The 13511-nt window shown below is 50.4% G+C and overlaps 1 protein-coding gene across 1 annotated transcript in view; it reads right to left on the reverse strand.

Annotated features, from left to right (window-relative positions):
* The window catches only part of MYO18B (myosin XVIIIB), a 242643-nt gene that overhangs the window by 26684 nt on the left and 202448 nt on the right, over positions 1-13511 (reverse strand). The window contains exons 40-42 of the mRNA XM_047828294.1: positions 11369-11499; positions 1711-1755; positions 199-336 (exon numbers count right to left, since the gene is read on the reverse strand). Of these exons, the coding sequence (XP_047684250.1) occupies positions 199-336; positions 1711-1755; positions 11369-11499 (314 nt within the window). The remainder of the gene's footprint in view (positions 1-198; positions 337-1710; positions 1756-11368; positions 11500-13511) is intronic.

Below are 13511 nucleotides of genomic sequence, written 5' to 3' on the forward strand. Positions count from 1 at the left end.
CACAGATGAGGAAGTGAAGGCTCAGAGAAGATAATCGACCTGCCTAAAGTCCTTCAGGTAAGAAGTGGCAGGGTCATAGCTCAAACTGTCCAAGACCATGCCTATGCTGGAGAAAGTGGAAGACATGAACAACAGCCTTTGAAGGATGAGATTTTTCAAGCTATTGGCCATCCAGAGACAGCAGGGAGATACTCTTACCTGGGACTGAGCATGTGGCTGCTGATGACTGACTGTCGAGAAGGGGTCCTCACGGTATCTGTGGCCAGGGACAGAGTACAACTCAGCCAGGACTGCAGACTGCCTTCTGGCTGGGAGCTGAGGATGGAGACATTATCTCTAGAACCAGAAGACAGGATGCTGTCAGCACAATGACAACCACGGTAACAGCAATAACTAGATATTAACCCCTAAGCATAAGCCAGGCATGTGCTACATGCTGTACTCCCATAACGTCAATCAGTGCTCACAACACCATCCCTGAGACGTGAGAGCCAGTGCTGTCCCCATTATATAGATGAGAGTAAACGGAATTTGAGGAGGCCAATTTGGGTCTTGCCAAGGTCATCCGTCTAGTTAGTGAAAAAGTTGAGATGCCAACCCTGGTTTCTCCGATTCTAATGCCCTTGCTACTAACTACTGCTCTTCCTTGGGGAGATAAGCACTCTAATATAGATATTGAGGCAATTCTGATTTTAAAGTAAAATTTGGCATTGAATTTTATACCAAGTGATAAGCCCATGGAATATGTCAAGTGTGAAGGTCTTAACTTCTTGCCTGCCTTAACCAGAATGTCTTTGTAGACAGAGCCTTTGCTTTTATGTCCCCTAATTCTGAAAGCAGCACAGGGTGAGGCTATGTGGGCCTGTCACTGATTTGGGTACTCAATGATTATTCTGTTTTCTAGTTGATATACTCACTCAACTATATCTGTCAATATTTATATCAATCTTTATATCTATAACTATATATCTATTTTGATATCTGTATCTGTATTTATATATGCCTATATTTGTATCTGTCTATAAATTCATTTGTTTGTTTATAGCATGCTCCATGCTGGGCACCATGGGAAGGATGTATAAACATGAACCCAACATTGAACTTGTCCTCAAGACTCCATCTTACCAGAGTAGACATCTATAGAGATAACCACAAAATAAAGGAGAAAATTATTAAGGCCATAGAGAGGGATAGAAAGTAGGAGAATTAGGAGGGAGCCTTGATTTGCTTCTTGGAGGCATAAGGGAAGGCATCAAGTAGTGATAGCTCAGCCACAACTTGTTTGAAGGCTGGGGGTTGGCCACGCAGGGCCTGGGGAAAGGACTTTGAGCTGGAGGGAACAGCATACACATAGGTATGGACGTTGGAAAAGGGCAGGGCATGGGTGAGATGCAAAATAGGAGTCCCAGTTAGAGAGGGAAGTAGGGTCAGGTATGTGTGTCATTCTGAGGTAATAGGGAGCCACTGAAAGTATTTGGTGGGGACAGTGGTATGGTAAGTCATGGGCTTCTCTGTCTAAAAGAAGTTGGGCCGTTCAATAATGTGTCCCCAGTGCTATATGTTGTGACCATGGAGTCAGAGCTATCGTGGCATTGCCAGTAATTCTCCAAGCGGGCGTGCATGTTCCCTCTGCGGACTGGACCCGGAGAGCCAAGGGCTTGCCCTCGGCTTCAATGTCAACTGCTCAATTCCACTCAGGGGTTCACTTACGTCTCTTTTCCGCCACGGCTGGTGCAGTCCACTGCCGTCTGGACACTAGAAAGAGACACAAGAATGAGTCTGTCCCCCTTGTGCTTCCAGGGGAAGAACATGGTCTTTGATGTTAGACAAACTTCCAACCTTTGCCCCTGTGTGATCTCAGGCAAGTCACCCTCCTTCTCTGACCCTCCTGGGCTCCTTTGTAAAACGCGGTGACGAATGGGGTTTGGTTGTGGGGCAGACTAAGCGAGATAACCCTTGTAAACGTCACGGCCTGGTTCCTGACAAATAAATAGTGTTGATTAAAAGGCAACAACCATTATCCTGCTCTTGTTTTAGTACAACCAGTACTGCTGTTATTAACAGCGTCATTATTGTCAACAAGCAACACGTTTGCTTTATGTTCTTTGTGAGTGCGAGTGAATCAGACAAGAGGGCAGGTGGCCAGCTTTCCAGGGCGTTCTGGGAAACTCCGAGACTAATTACAGTGGTAGCTGTTCCTTAGGGAGCATCCCTTCATTCAACAAAGATGCTCTACCTGTGATCTCATCTAACCATCCCGCCTATCTCCATTTAGTGAATGAGGAAAGGGACACCCTTGTAAGGTCACATAGCTTTGAACCCATCCCAGGTCTGTAAGAGCTATTAACCTCATTCTCTTTACCAGTTGTCCCGCATGCGGGTGTGGACAACCAGACCACACCCTCGGACACCGGAGACCTCATCTGAATCCTGGCTTCACAAGCCAGGGCCTCCCCCTTTGTTCTTCACATGGAATCTGGGGAATTCCTTCCTTAGAAAACCTGGTTGTTCTCCAAGGGATGTACCTGTGGTTCCTTGGTCCCTATCCTCAAGGATCCGTCAGTCTTGGGGCTCCTATTCATATCTATCTGTCCCCACCAGACTGCAAGAGCCCCTCATGATCCAAGAACGTGTTTTATTCATATCTTTAGCCCCAGGGCTCAGGCCAGACCAGAAGTTCTTTCAGACAATGCTTTGTGAATCCAATGAGCTCCAGCCATGGGCTAAGTCCAACCTACAAACGTTTTTTATAAATAAAGTTTTATTAAAACACAGCCACACTAACTCATTCCCATGTTGCGCATCACTGCTTTTATTCTACCGTAGCAGAGTAGTTGCAAGAAAGATCATGTGGCCCCCACAGCCTAACATATTTACTATCTAGTGCTTTATCTTTTATCGTTTTTTTTTTTTTTTTTTTTTTTTTTAAATTTTTTTTTTCAAAGTTTTTTATTTATTTTTTGGGACAGAGAGAGACAGAGCATGAATGGGGGAGGGGCAGAGAGAGAGGGAGACACAGAATCGGAAACAGGCTCCAGGCTCCGAGCCATCAGCCCAGAGCCTGACGCGGGGCTCGAACTCACGGAGTGCGAGATCGTGACCTGGCTGAAGTCGGACGCTTAACCGACTGCGCCACCCAGGCGCCCCTCTTTTATCGTTTTTTAAAAATGTTTATTTATTTTTGAAAGAGAAAGACAGAGCACGAGCAGGGGAGGGGTAGAGAGAGAGGGAGACACAGAATCCAAAGCAGGCTCCAGGCTCTGAGCTGTCAGCACAGGGCCCGACGTGGGGCTCGAACTCATGGACCCCGAGGTCATGACCCGAGCCGAAGTCAGACGCTTAACCGACTGAGCCACCCAGGAGCCCCACTGTCTAGCCTTTTAAAGAAAGGTTTGCTGTGACCTCTCCACCATAACAAAAGCAACCTTTGTGAATGACCCTGGGAGAGAAGAAGAACGAACCCCAGAGATGCCCATGTCCTAATCCTTAATCCCAAGAACCTGGAGCTACATTTCCTGACACGGTAGAAGGGACTCTGCAGATGTGGTTAAGGTTAAGCATCCTGAGATGGGGAGGTTACCCTGGATTATCTGGGTGGGCCCAACCTAAGCCCTCACATCCTTCAAAGCAGGGAACTTTCCCCAGATATGGTCAGAGGGAGATGTGGCTATGGAAGGCTGGCTGAGAGGCAATATTGCTGGCTCTAGAGATATAAGTGTCACAAGGTGTTTTGGTATCTTCTACAACCTGGAAAAGGTAAGGAAATGCATTCTCCCCTAGAGTCTCCAGAAGGAACACAGCCCCTTTGATACCTTTATTAGGCCAGAGAGATCCTTGCTGGGCTTTTAAAAAAAATGTTTATTTATTTTTGAGAGAGAGAGAGAGAGTGAGAGCGAGCATGAGGAGGGCAGGGGCAGACAGAGGGTAGCAGATGATCTGAGGGGGGCTCTGTGCTGACAGCAGGGAGCCCGATGAGGGGCTCAAGCTCGCGAACCCTGAGATCATGACCCGAGCTGAAGTTGGATGCTCAACCGACTGGGCCACCCACATGCCCCAGTCCTCGTTCGGCTTCTAAACAACAGAACTGTAAGATAATAAATCTCGTGTTGGTTTAAGCCACTAAATTTGTGTTAATTTGCTACAGCACAAAAAAACAAAACAAAACAAAAAAAAACAACCCTGCAGTAGAACAAAACTGTCTTTGCTGGGTGACCCTGAATCTTCTTGAGGATCTATAGACAAAGTTTTGATGACAAAGTTTTCTTTAAATGCTTACTGATTTATTTTGAGAGAGAGGAACAGAGGATCCTAAGCAGGCTTTGCAATGACAGTGCAGAACCCAACTCAGGGCTCCAGTTCACAAACAAAAATCATGCCCTGAGCTGAAATCCATAGCCAGATGCTTAACCGACAGAGCCACCCACGTGCCCCTTGATGTAACTTTTTAACAAACTATTGAAAATACTTAAAAAAAAACCCACTTTGTGGGGAGTGCCTGGATGATTCAGCGGGTTAAGTGTCTGAATGGCTGGACAGCACAGAACCTGCTTGGGATTCCCTGCCCCCCTCTCTCTCCACCCTGAAGTGGTCAATGTGAGTAGATCCGACTCTGATCCTGCTGCTGCTCTGGGTCTTTCCATGTCTCTGCTGGGTTAGGGTTGTAGAAAGAATAAGACACTGAGAGAAAAGGCGACCAAAGCCTAGGGGCCTCGCTGTGTGGCCCGGGTCTACTCTCTTCCCTGCTTGTGATCTCAATTTCCCTCGTTTGGGGTAAGCCTCTGGCTCCTGCCAGACTCTGGCCATCACAAGAGCTAATCCCAGGGCCCACTTCTGCCTTAACAGAAAGAACCGGGTTTTCTAAGCCAATATTCTCGGTGAGAAATCAGCAGGCAGCAGGCGTGACCCATCACTGCTGTATCAATGACTGTTGCACCCTGTATCACCATGCAGGGAAAAAAATGGTGAAGAATCTTAAGAAGCAATCTTGTAAGAGCGTAAGATTATCAGTGGTCATTATTAGTGCCTTCGAAGCCCTGTGACTCTGGAAAAGAACCAGCCGCGAGAAATAAAAAGACACAGGTATGGATGCTTACGGAAAATAATCTTACGTTTCTATAGAAATTTTCATCTGTGCACTGGTTGCTTTTGCCTGTGAACTCATGTCACTGCACTTTCACAGAACTGAGGTTAAAGTCAAGGTCTGCTGGCCATTCTGCCTGTCGACTTCCTGATGAATTACCATCCAGGCCAAGCGTGGTGTCCAGGCTGGACCCCACGCTACCCGCCATTTTTGAAGGTCTTGACAAAATGGAGTATGTCTGAAATAAAGAGGCGGGGTGGAGACGGGCTTCTGGAAGCCACCTCACACCTTATGGTCTGAGAAACTGCGGAAGGCACTTAACAGCTTCGTTCTGAGGTGGTCTGCAGCTTGGAAGGAGGGGGAGGGGAAAGGCTTTCAGGCTGAAGCAGGCTATTTTGTTCTGCGTGATCCTGAGACTCATTGAACCAGATGGGTAGAAATCGCCACCAGGTTGACTTTTTATAAGCCGTGGTTTATTGGTCCTGGTAGATACTGGAGTTTGTACACCACAGTCTACAGAGCCTCTGCATTCTTGGAGGCCTCACAGGGACGTCTAAGGGGTCAGGGAGAGAGACCAAGTAGGGAGGCTTGACCCCGAACCTTCATTTCTTTCTGCACTCCATCCTAAGTTAGAATTTTCTCCAGGACTTTGTGTTGGTATACAAAATAAAAGAGTATGAAGAAAGAGTCTCTGTGCTCCAAGTTCCAAAATGGAACTGTATTTTTTACTGCACCTCCTGTCTTTTTTTTTTTTTAATGTTTATTTGTTTTGAGAGAGCGAGAGTGAGCATGAGTGGGGAGGGGCAGAAAGAGAGGGAGAGAGGGAGAATCCCAAGCAAGCTCCCCGTACTGTCAGCGCAGAACCCACTGCAGGGTTCGAACCCACAAACTCTGAGATCATGACCCGAGCCCCAATCGAGAGTCGGACGCCCAGCAGACGGAGCCACCCACGCATCCCAACGTACCTCCTATCTTAACGTAGAAGGTGAATATTGCTGCTGGTGGTGATGATGATGATTTTAACGTGTTGGCTAGGCAAGCAGAGGCCCAGGAAGGGCAGGAGACCTGGTCCGCATCTATTTGGCGGTGCAGCCCGGACAGAACCCTGTCTCCTGACTCATCAGTGGCTCTTTCTCTCATGTTGGCGCACGTGACTTTTAAAGAACTTGTGCCGAGCGTTTGCGGACAGGGGCTTGCTGCTAAGCAAGATAATTAATTAGATGTCTTCTGTTGTGGTCCTTCAGCGAGAGTCTCCATCAGACAACTCCAGTCTAAACGCACACACTGCCTGGGAAGTAACGCGTGAATGCGTTGGCCCCAGGTCCCAGTGACACAGACACGCATCCACCAGAGTGACAGGCCAGTTACTGGGTGGAGAACAAGGACTGTGACAAGAGAAAGGGGGAAGAAGGGGTCTGTTGAACACGACAGCAGAGTTTGCTTATCAGGAGTGTGGGGGGTGGGGTCCGCCTGGAAATCATCGTGGCCCCTGCACTTGCTGCCTGAGCCCAAGCCGGCTCCTCGACTTCTCAAATGCCAGTGTCCTCATCCACAAACTGGGTACCAGCCTCAAAAGTTGGGAGACAATGTCTACAAAACAAGTAGGTTGTGCAGCCTGACACAAAGCGGGTCCTCAGCAAAGAGTACCCGCCTGGCGGGGGGACCCAGTCCTCCCAAGCTAGAAGGATGCTCGGAAAGCCAGATGGCCTCCGTGGCATCATTTAAACGTGTGCTATCCTGCATTAGGGAGCCACGCTGTGCTTGGGAATCGGGCATCAACCTTCTCAGAATAATGGAGAGAGGCTCTGAGTCTGCATCTTTTTAACAGTCTGGCTGGAGCCCGGGACCCCTAATAAATAAATTAACTCAAAATTGTGCCCGTGGCAGAAGCTGCAATCTTTGGTGCGACCCACATCTTCCCACTTTTCTCACTGCAGTCTAATTTTACCCAGGCTGAGAAACATACAAGTCACACACAACACAGCAATGGAAGGCACCTTTCTAGAGCACTGGTCTCCGACTGGGCCAACTGGAATTGACACACTCTCAGCTGACCTAGGAGTCAGAGGTCATCCATCGACCTCGCCACACTTCTCCCCCCCCCCCCCCCCCGCCGAGCCCCCAGAAAGGTGAGTAGCTACAGACCCTGGGATAGCTCCAGGAATAGATGGGGCCGTCAGCTGACACATCTCTCCCTCCAGGAGTAGTCAGCTTGCCCCAGGCTGCGGGGAGAACAGCTTAAAGCATTTCCCTCATTCATCCGAGAAGGCTGACGCCACCGCTGAAGTCGCAAGGCAGAGCCCGAGTGCAGGAAGGCACGGGGAGTCAACGCTGCCACATGGGCTGCCTGGCTTTCCGAGCACGTAACCACGTTTCCAGCCTGGAAGGCCTGTTACGCTCGGATTGAATTCCCAACACGGGGAAATGTGACTTTTCATAATTTGAACAAGTCTCTTAAAGAACCTTACCTCCAGCAGAAGCACCACACACACACACACACACACACACACACACACGCTGTTTCTCTCTCTCCGCCCGGTGGGTGTGAATCCTAATTGAGAGCTCAGTTTGGAGAGGTACTTCGACGAATCCCTCGGGCTCCCATCCAAACCTCGTACCCCGGGAGATGAGACAATTAAGAAGGAAGTACACCGTGGAGCCGTCAGGATGGGGGAACAGGAGGAGAGGCTGGCACCCAGGTAGGAGCTGGGGCTTTCCTCCGGATGTTGGCTCTGCAGCCTGGCAAGGCACAGACTGCCGTTCACTGCCGATAATCATTTCAATGGCAGTGTGACCAGAGAACAAGGTTTGTGCCATATTAATTCTTCGAAATGTGTTGAGACTTCTTTGTGGGCAATTTCCCTCCAGTGTCCCCCCCCCCCATTCTTGTGCCACTGGTCAGATCTCTGCTCTGTGTCTAGTTCAATTCCAAGTTAATGGGGCAGAGAGTCAGGATGGAGTCTCGCTGAGACCCAAGGCCATGAAAATGCAGACAGGAAGCTGGGGTTCAGATGGGATTCCTGGGGACCTCAGAAAAGTAGGATTGGGACAGAAGGTGAGCATGAGGCTTTTCACCTGGAACAGAAAGAGATAAGCATGCTCCCTATCAAGATGAGGGTGAGGGCAGGGTCCCTTTAAGGCTCTGAAGGATCCTCTCTAAGCTGAGACTGGAGTGATGTCTGTGACCCTCTATGACCTTGCCACCAGGATCTCGCTTCCCAGGCTCCTTGCTTCCTGTCATACTTCTGCCCAGCCTGTACCCACACCTGCAAGCGCCCACACCCTGTGCCTCTTTCCAATTTGGTTATTTTTATAACTTTCATTTGTTCTGCTGATAGCTTTCATTTATTAGAAAAGCTATCTTAACACCCCAAACCCAACTAATCCAATTAAAAGTGGGCAGAAGATGTTCGCAGACATTTCTCTAAAGAAGACCTACAGGGGCACCTGGGTGGCTCAGTCGGTTGAGCGTCCAACTTCAGCTCAGGTCATGATCTCACACTCCCTGAGTTCGAGCCCCGTGTCGGGCTCTGTGCTGACAGCTCGGAGCCTGGAGCCTGCTTCGGATTCTGTGTCTCCCCCTCTCTCTGCCCCTTCCCTGCTCATGCTCTGTCTCTCCCTGTCTCAAAAATAAATAAAAACATTTTAAAAAATTAAAAAAAAAAGAAGACCTACAGATGGCCAACAGCCACATGAAAAGATGCTTAACATCACTGATCATCGGGGCAATGCAAATCAAAACCACAGCGAGGGATCACCTCACCCCTGTCAGAATGGCCAAAATCACAGACACAAACAAAGGTTGGAGAGGATGTTGGAGAAAAAGGACCCCTCTTGCACTGTGGGCGGGAATGCAAACTGGTGCAGCCACCTTGGAAAACGGAAACTTAAAAATCCTCAGAAACTTAAAAATCAACTACCCTACGATCCAGGAATCGCACTACTGGGTATATACCCAAAGAATACGAAAACGTTAATTTGAAAGGATACATGTATTCACAGCAGCATTATCTGTAACCGCCAAATTATCGAAGTGGCCCGAGTGTCCATCGATTGATAAATGGGGAAAGAAGAAGTGGCATATATACACAGTGGACTATTCCTCAGCCATAAAAAAAGAATGAAATCTTGCCATTTGCAATGACACGGATGGTGCTAGAGAGTATCATGCAAAGTGAAGTCAGTCCGGCAGATTTCACTCATCTGTGGAACTGAAAAACCAAAACAAATGAGCAAAGGCGGTGGGGGGGGGGGAAGGGACACACACAAACCAAAAGACAGATGCTGAAATATGGGGAACAAACTGGCGAGTGCCGGAGGGCAGGGGGGTGGGGGGGGGATGGGGGAAACAGGTGATGGGGATCAAGAGCACACTTGCCATGACGAACACGGAGTAATGTATGGAATTGTGGAATCACTATATGGTACACCTGAAACTAACCTACCACCGTATGCTAACTATCCTGAAATTAAAACGAAAACTTGTGGGGCGCCTGGGTGGCTCAGTCGGCTAAGCGGCCGACTTCGGCTCAGGTCATGATCTCACGGTCTGTGGGTTCGAGCCCCGTGTCGGGCTCTGTGCTGACAGCTCAGAGCCTGGAGCCTGCTTGGGCATCTGTGTCTCCCTCTCTCCCTGCCCCTCCCCTGTTCACACGCTCTCTCTCTCTCTCTCTCTCTCTCTCTCTCTCGGCCTCTCAAAAATAAATAAACGTTAAAAATAATAATAAACAAACAAATAAATAAATAAAATCAGGCGTATCAAGTCTGTAACTTATAGGAGCAAAATCTCCTCAAAGAGGAACCTACCTAGTACAGTGAGGACTGGGTCTGTTCACTGCAGAAACTTTAGAATATGTAAATACGCTTGAAACAAACAAAAATTTAGGTCACCAGCAATGCCTTCCACCAGAATGTTGGTGTGCTTCCTTCTGGGCTTTCTTTTCCCCCTTAACGAGGCAGGGTCAGCTCTACGGGCTCTCCCCACTGGCTAGACCGCAGCTGACTCATGCCACTGCTTCCTTCCCTCACTGCCCAGCTCATGCCCACACCTCCTGCAGGTCAGCAGCTGGCTCCTGCTTCACCTTATTAAGAGGGGTGTGACAGGCAAAGGTCTAGGATGGGAAACTCAGCAGCCCCGGGTTTTGCAGCACCTAATTTGCTGTGCGACCCTGACCTTCCCCAGCGTCCTTGCGAGAGTGGAGAGGGTTGCACTCCATGGTCTGATCGTTGATTGTTGTGGCTGCAACGCATGCCATCCCCCACAGAGACAAAGTCCAAGAGGGACCAGGGGCCGATGCAGCCCACACAGGGGTGTGTAAGGAGGGCACCGCCTCTGAAGGTTAGGTTAAGGCATCCTGTTTCTTCCCAAAGCAATCGCAAAGAAGATGTCTCTCCCTGCTGCCCAGGCTTTGCGACAGAGGCTGGGATGGGGACAGAGAGGCTGCAGCCAGCCAGGCAGCTGTGGGTTCCAGAGAGGTGACAATGCCAAGCTTGGAAAGGCAGCTTTGGGGGACAGGACGCTATGGGCCTCCTGCAGGGGCTCAACAGCCCGGGCCCATGTGGCCACCCGGGGCACCCCTGGCCTGCGGCAGCTCGAGACTTGAGTGGAGATGGTAAGAAGCAACCTGTCTTTGGAGAAAGGAGAGAAACCCCGACACTGAACTTGAGAGGCCTTGCCTATCACCTGCTGGCTAATTTTGCATCCTCGAATCAGTCGTTGCCTTTGTGAAGTGATGCCCATTTCTGGGCACAAACACAGTACACACCCTTACAACCTGCGTGCCTGGCTCTAAGCGATGTCCATCTGGTACCTCATTTGACTCTGATAATCCTACCAGGTAGGCAGAGGGCTGAGTCCACGGAATGCCAATCTGCAGGTCAAGAGTGGTCAACACCTGGCCATTTCATGTGGTCGGTTCAAAGTATTACGTCCACTTGACACGTGAGGGGACTGGGCCCAGCTTGGACGCGTCACTGGCCATGATGACAAACTGGAGCCCACTCGGCAGACACGTCCCAGGGTCACCTCCCCCAAGTCTTGGAGAGCTGGGCCAGGCGGTTTCGGTGGCAACAAGGAGATGCTGGAGGGGAAGCAAGTGTCCTGCCTCTCCTCACGGGAGCCAGCCGGTCATCCCTCCCACCATGAGATGCATCCGGGTGTCCCCGCAGATGCGGCCCCCGGAGGACCTGAGACAAGGAGTTCCGTCTACCGAAGGCTACAGGGCACCCCAGGGCCCCAGGCCACCTGCTGCACCCTGCTGCGCCTGTCCCACACCCCCCGTAGGTTACCTCTCCGTGTCACTGTCGCTGGATGCCAGCTCCTCCAAGGCTGCCTGCAGGTCAGCAATCCGCCGGATGGACGTCTCCAGGTCTGTCTGGAGGGTCTGTCTCACTGCCGAGAGGTCCTCCACGTGCTTCTCCTGGAGGCAGAGACCACAAGCGCACGTTGGCCTTCGGCAAGAACCCACACACCTGCCAGAGCTTCTGGGGAGGAGACACACGCTGGGCTGAGTCAAGTGTTCACTGAGCACCTAGTACTTGGTGGGCACCCCTTGAGGCACGCTCTCTGCACAGATGGGCTTATGGACCCTCAGAGAGATGCTTTGAATTTTATAGAGGGCAGGGGCGTTTGGGGGGCCACCGGGGCGTGGCCCATGGACAGCGCTCACTCATCCATGCTGGGGTTCTGAGCCCAGCGTGTCCGACCCCAGAGCCACGCTCGGAACCTGCACCACCCACTTTGCACCAGGCACTACACCCTGGATGGATGAGCAAATGTATGAACCAATTAATGTTTCACAGACCAGTCACCGAAGCTGGTTCAGGAAGCTGAGTCTGCCTCAGGGATGGGTCTGGAGTGGGAGATGGGGGTCGGCTGGGGAGCAGACAAGAATGGTTCGCGGGGTGCCTGGGTGGCTCAGGCGGTTAAGCATCCAACTCTTGATCTCGGCTCAGGTCATGATCTCATGGTTCGTGAGGTCCAGCCCCAGGTCAGGCTCTGTGCTGCCAGGGCAAAGCCTGCTTGGGGTTCTCTCACTCTCTCTGCCCCTACCCCACTCGAGTGTGCTCTCTCTCTCTCTCTCTCAAAATAAATACACTTTTTAAAAAAGAATGGTTCCCCTTCCACTCTGCCGTGCCGTCCTCAGAGGGTGCAAAGACAAAAATTGACAAGCCAACGGGGCTCGTCCCAGAGCACCCCACTGCCGTTTACTAAGATCCTTCTGTGCCTGGCACTGTGCTGAGCGTCTTACCCTCAGGACCTCCGTCCCTGCTCAGAAGCCTGGCGGATGGCTATCATTGCTCCCATTTCGCAGATGAGAAACTGAGGCCCGGGGAAGCAAAGGCTTAATGGCAGTGCTGGAACTCCAGCTCCGCGCATCTGCCTCTCCTCTGTGGGCTCATCTCTTCCCCCTCTGACCCTGCCCTAATCGGATTCTGTCCAGACTTGGGAAAACCTCTGACTTCCATTGGCAACAGGTTTCACCCACAGATTTCACCCACCCCTACCCTTTAATTGCAATGATTAGCAACTGAGGGTGATTTTGCGCTCCCCCCAGGGGACACTCACTGAGCAATGCCTAGAGACATTTTTGGCTGTCACACCTTGGTGTGTGTGTGTGTGTGTGTGTGTGTGTGTGTGTGTCACTGGCACCTTGCAGGGATAATGCCCAACATCCTATAATCCACAGGACTGCTGCCTCCACAGAGCATTACCTCGCCCAAATGTCCACAGTGTCCCTGAGAAACCTCGGGTCAAACCCAGAATCTCACCTGCCAGCAGGTAAGCCCAGGGGGAATCAATCAAAGGCAGAGGGAGGTCTGTAGGGGAGGATGCTTCGAGCGGTGGTGTTGAGGATGGGGAGAAGCTGAAAGCAGCCTCATCAGCCAACAACTGGGGATCGGTAGGGGGGTCATGGTGTACCACTTTGGCGCTCTTAGACATCCTGTTGGAAATAAGGGCTGTGGCAGCATGGAATGCTTCTGCAGAATGAAGGCACGCAAACGGAATAGAATGGAGGAATATTGTGTCCCTAGCAGTCTGCAAATAACGCGCGCGCAGTTGGAAAAACACTTAGGAAGTTGGTAGCATTTATAAGATGAGGATGAAGGGAGTGGGTATTATAGATAAAATGTTTCTTTTAAGCTGTTCTAATATTATTTAAGGATTATTTGCCGACTTTAAGAAATTTTTTCACATTAACGTTTGTTTATTTTTGAGACATTAAGAGTGTGAGCAGGGGAGGGGCAGAGAGGGGGAGACAGCGAATCCGAAGCAGGCTCCAGGCTCCGAGCTGTCAGCACAGAGCCCGATGCGGGGCTCAAACTCGTGGACCCTGGGATCATGACCTGAGACGAAGTCAGACACCTAACCGACTGAGCCACCCAGGTGTCCCTTGTCGACTGTTGTTTTAAGGAACACATCTATACCAAC

The sequence above is a fragment of the Prionailurus viverrinus genome, chromosome D3 (assembly GCF_022837055.1).
Source record: "Prionailurus viverrinus isolate Anna chromosome D3, UM_Priviv_1.0, whole genome shotgun sequence".
Taxonomy (NCBI): Eukaryota; Metazoa; Chordata; class Mammalia; order Carnivora; family Felidae; genus Prionailurus; species Prionailurus viverrinus.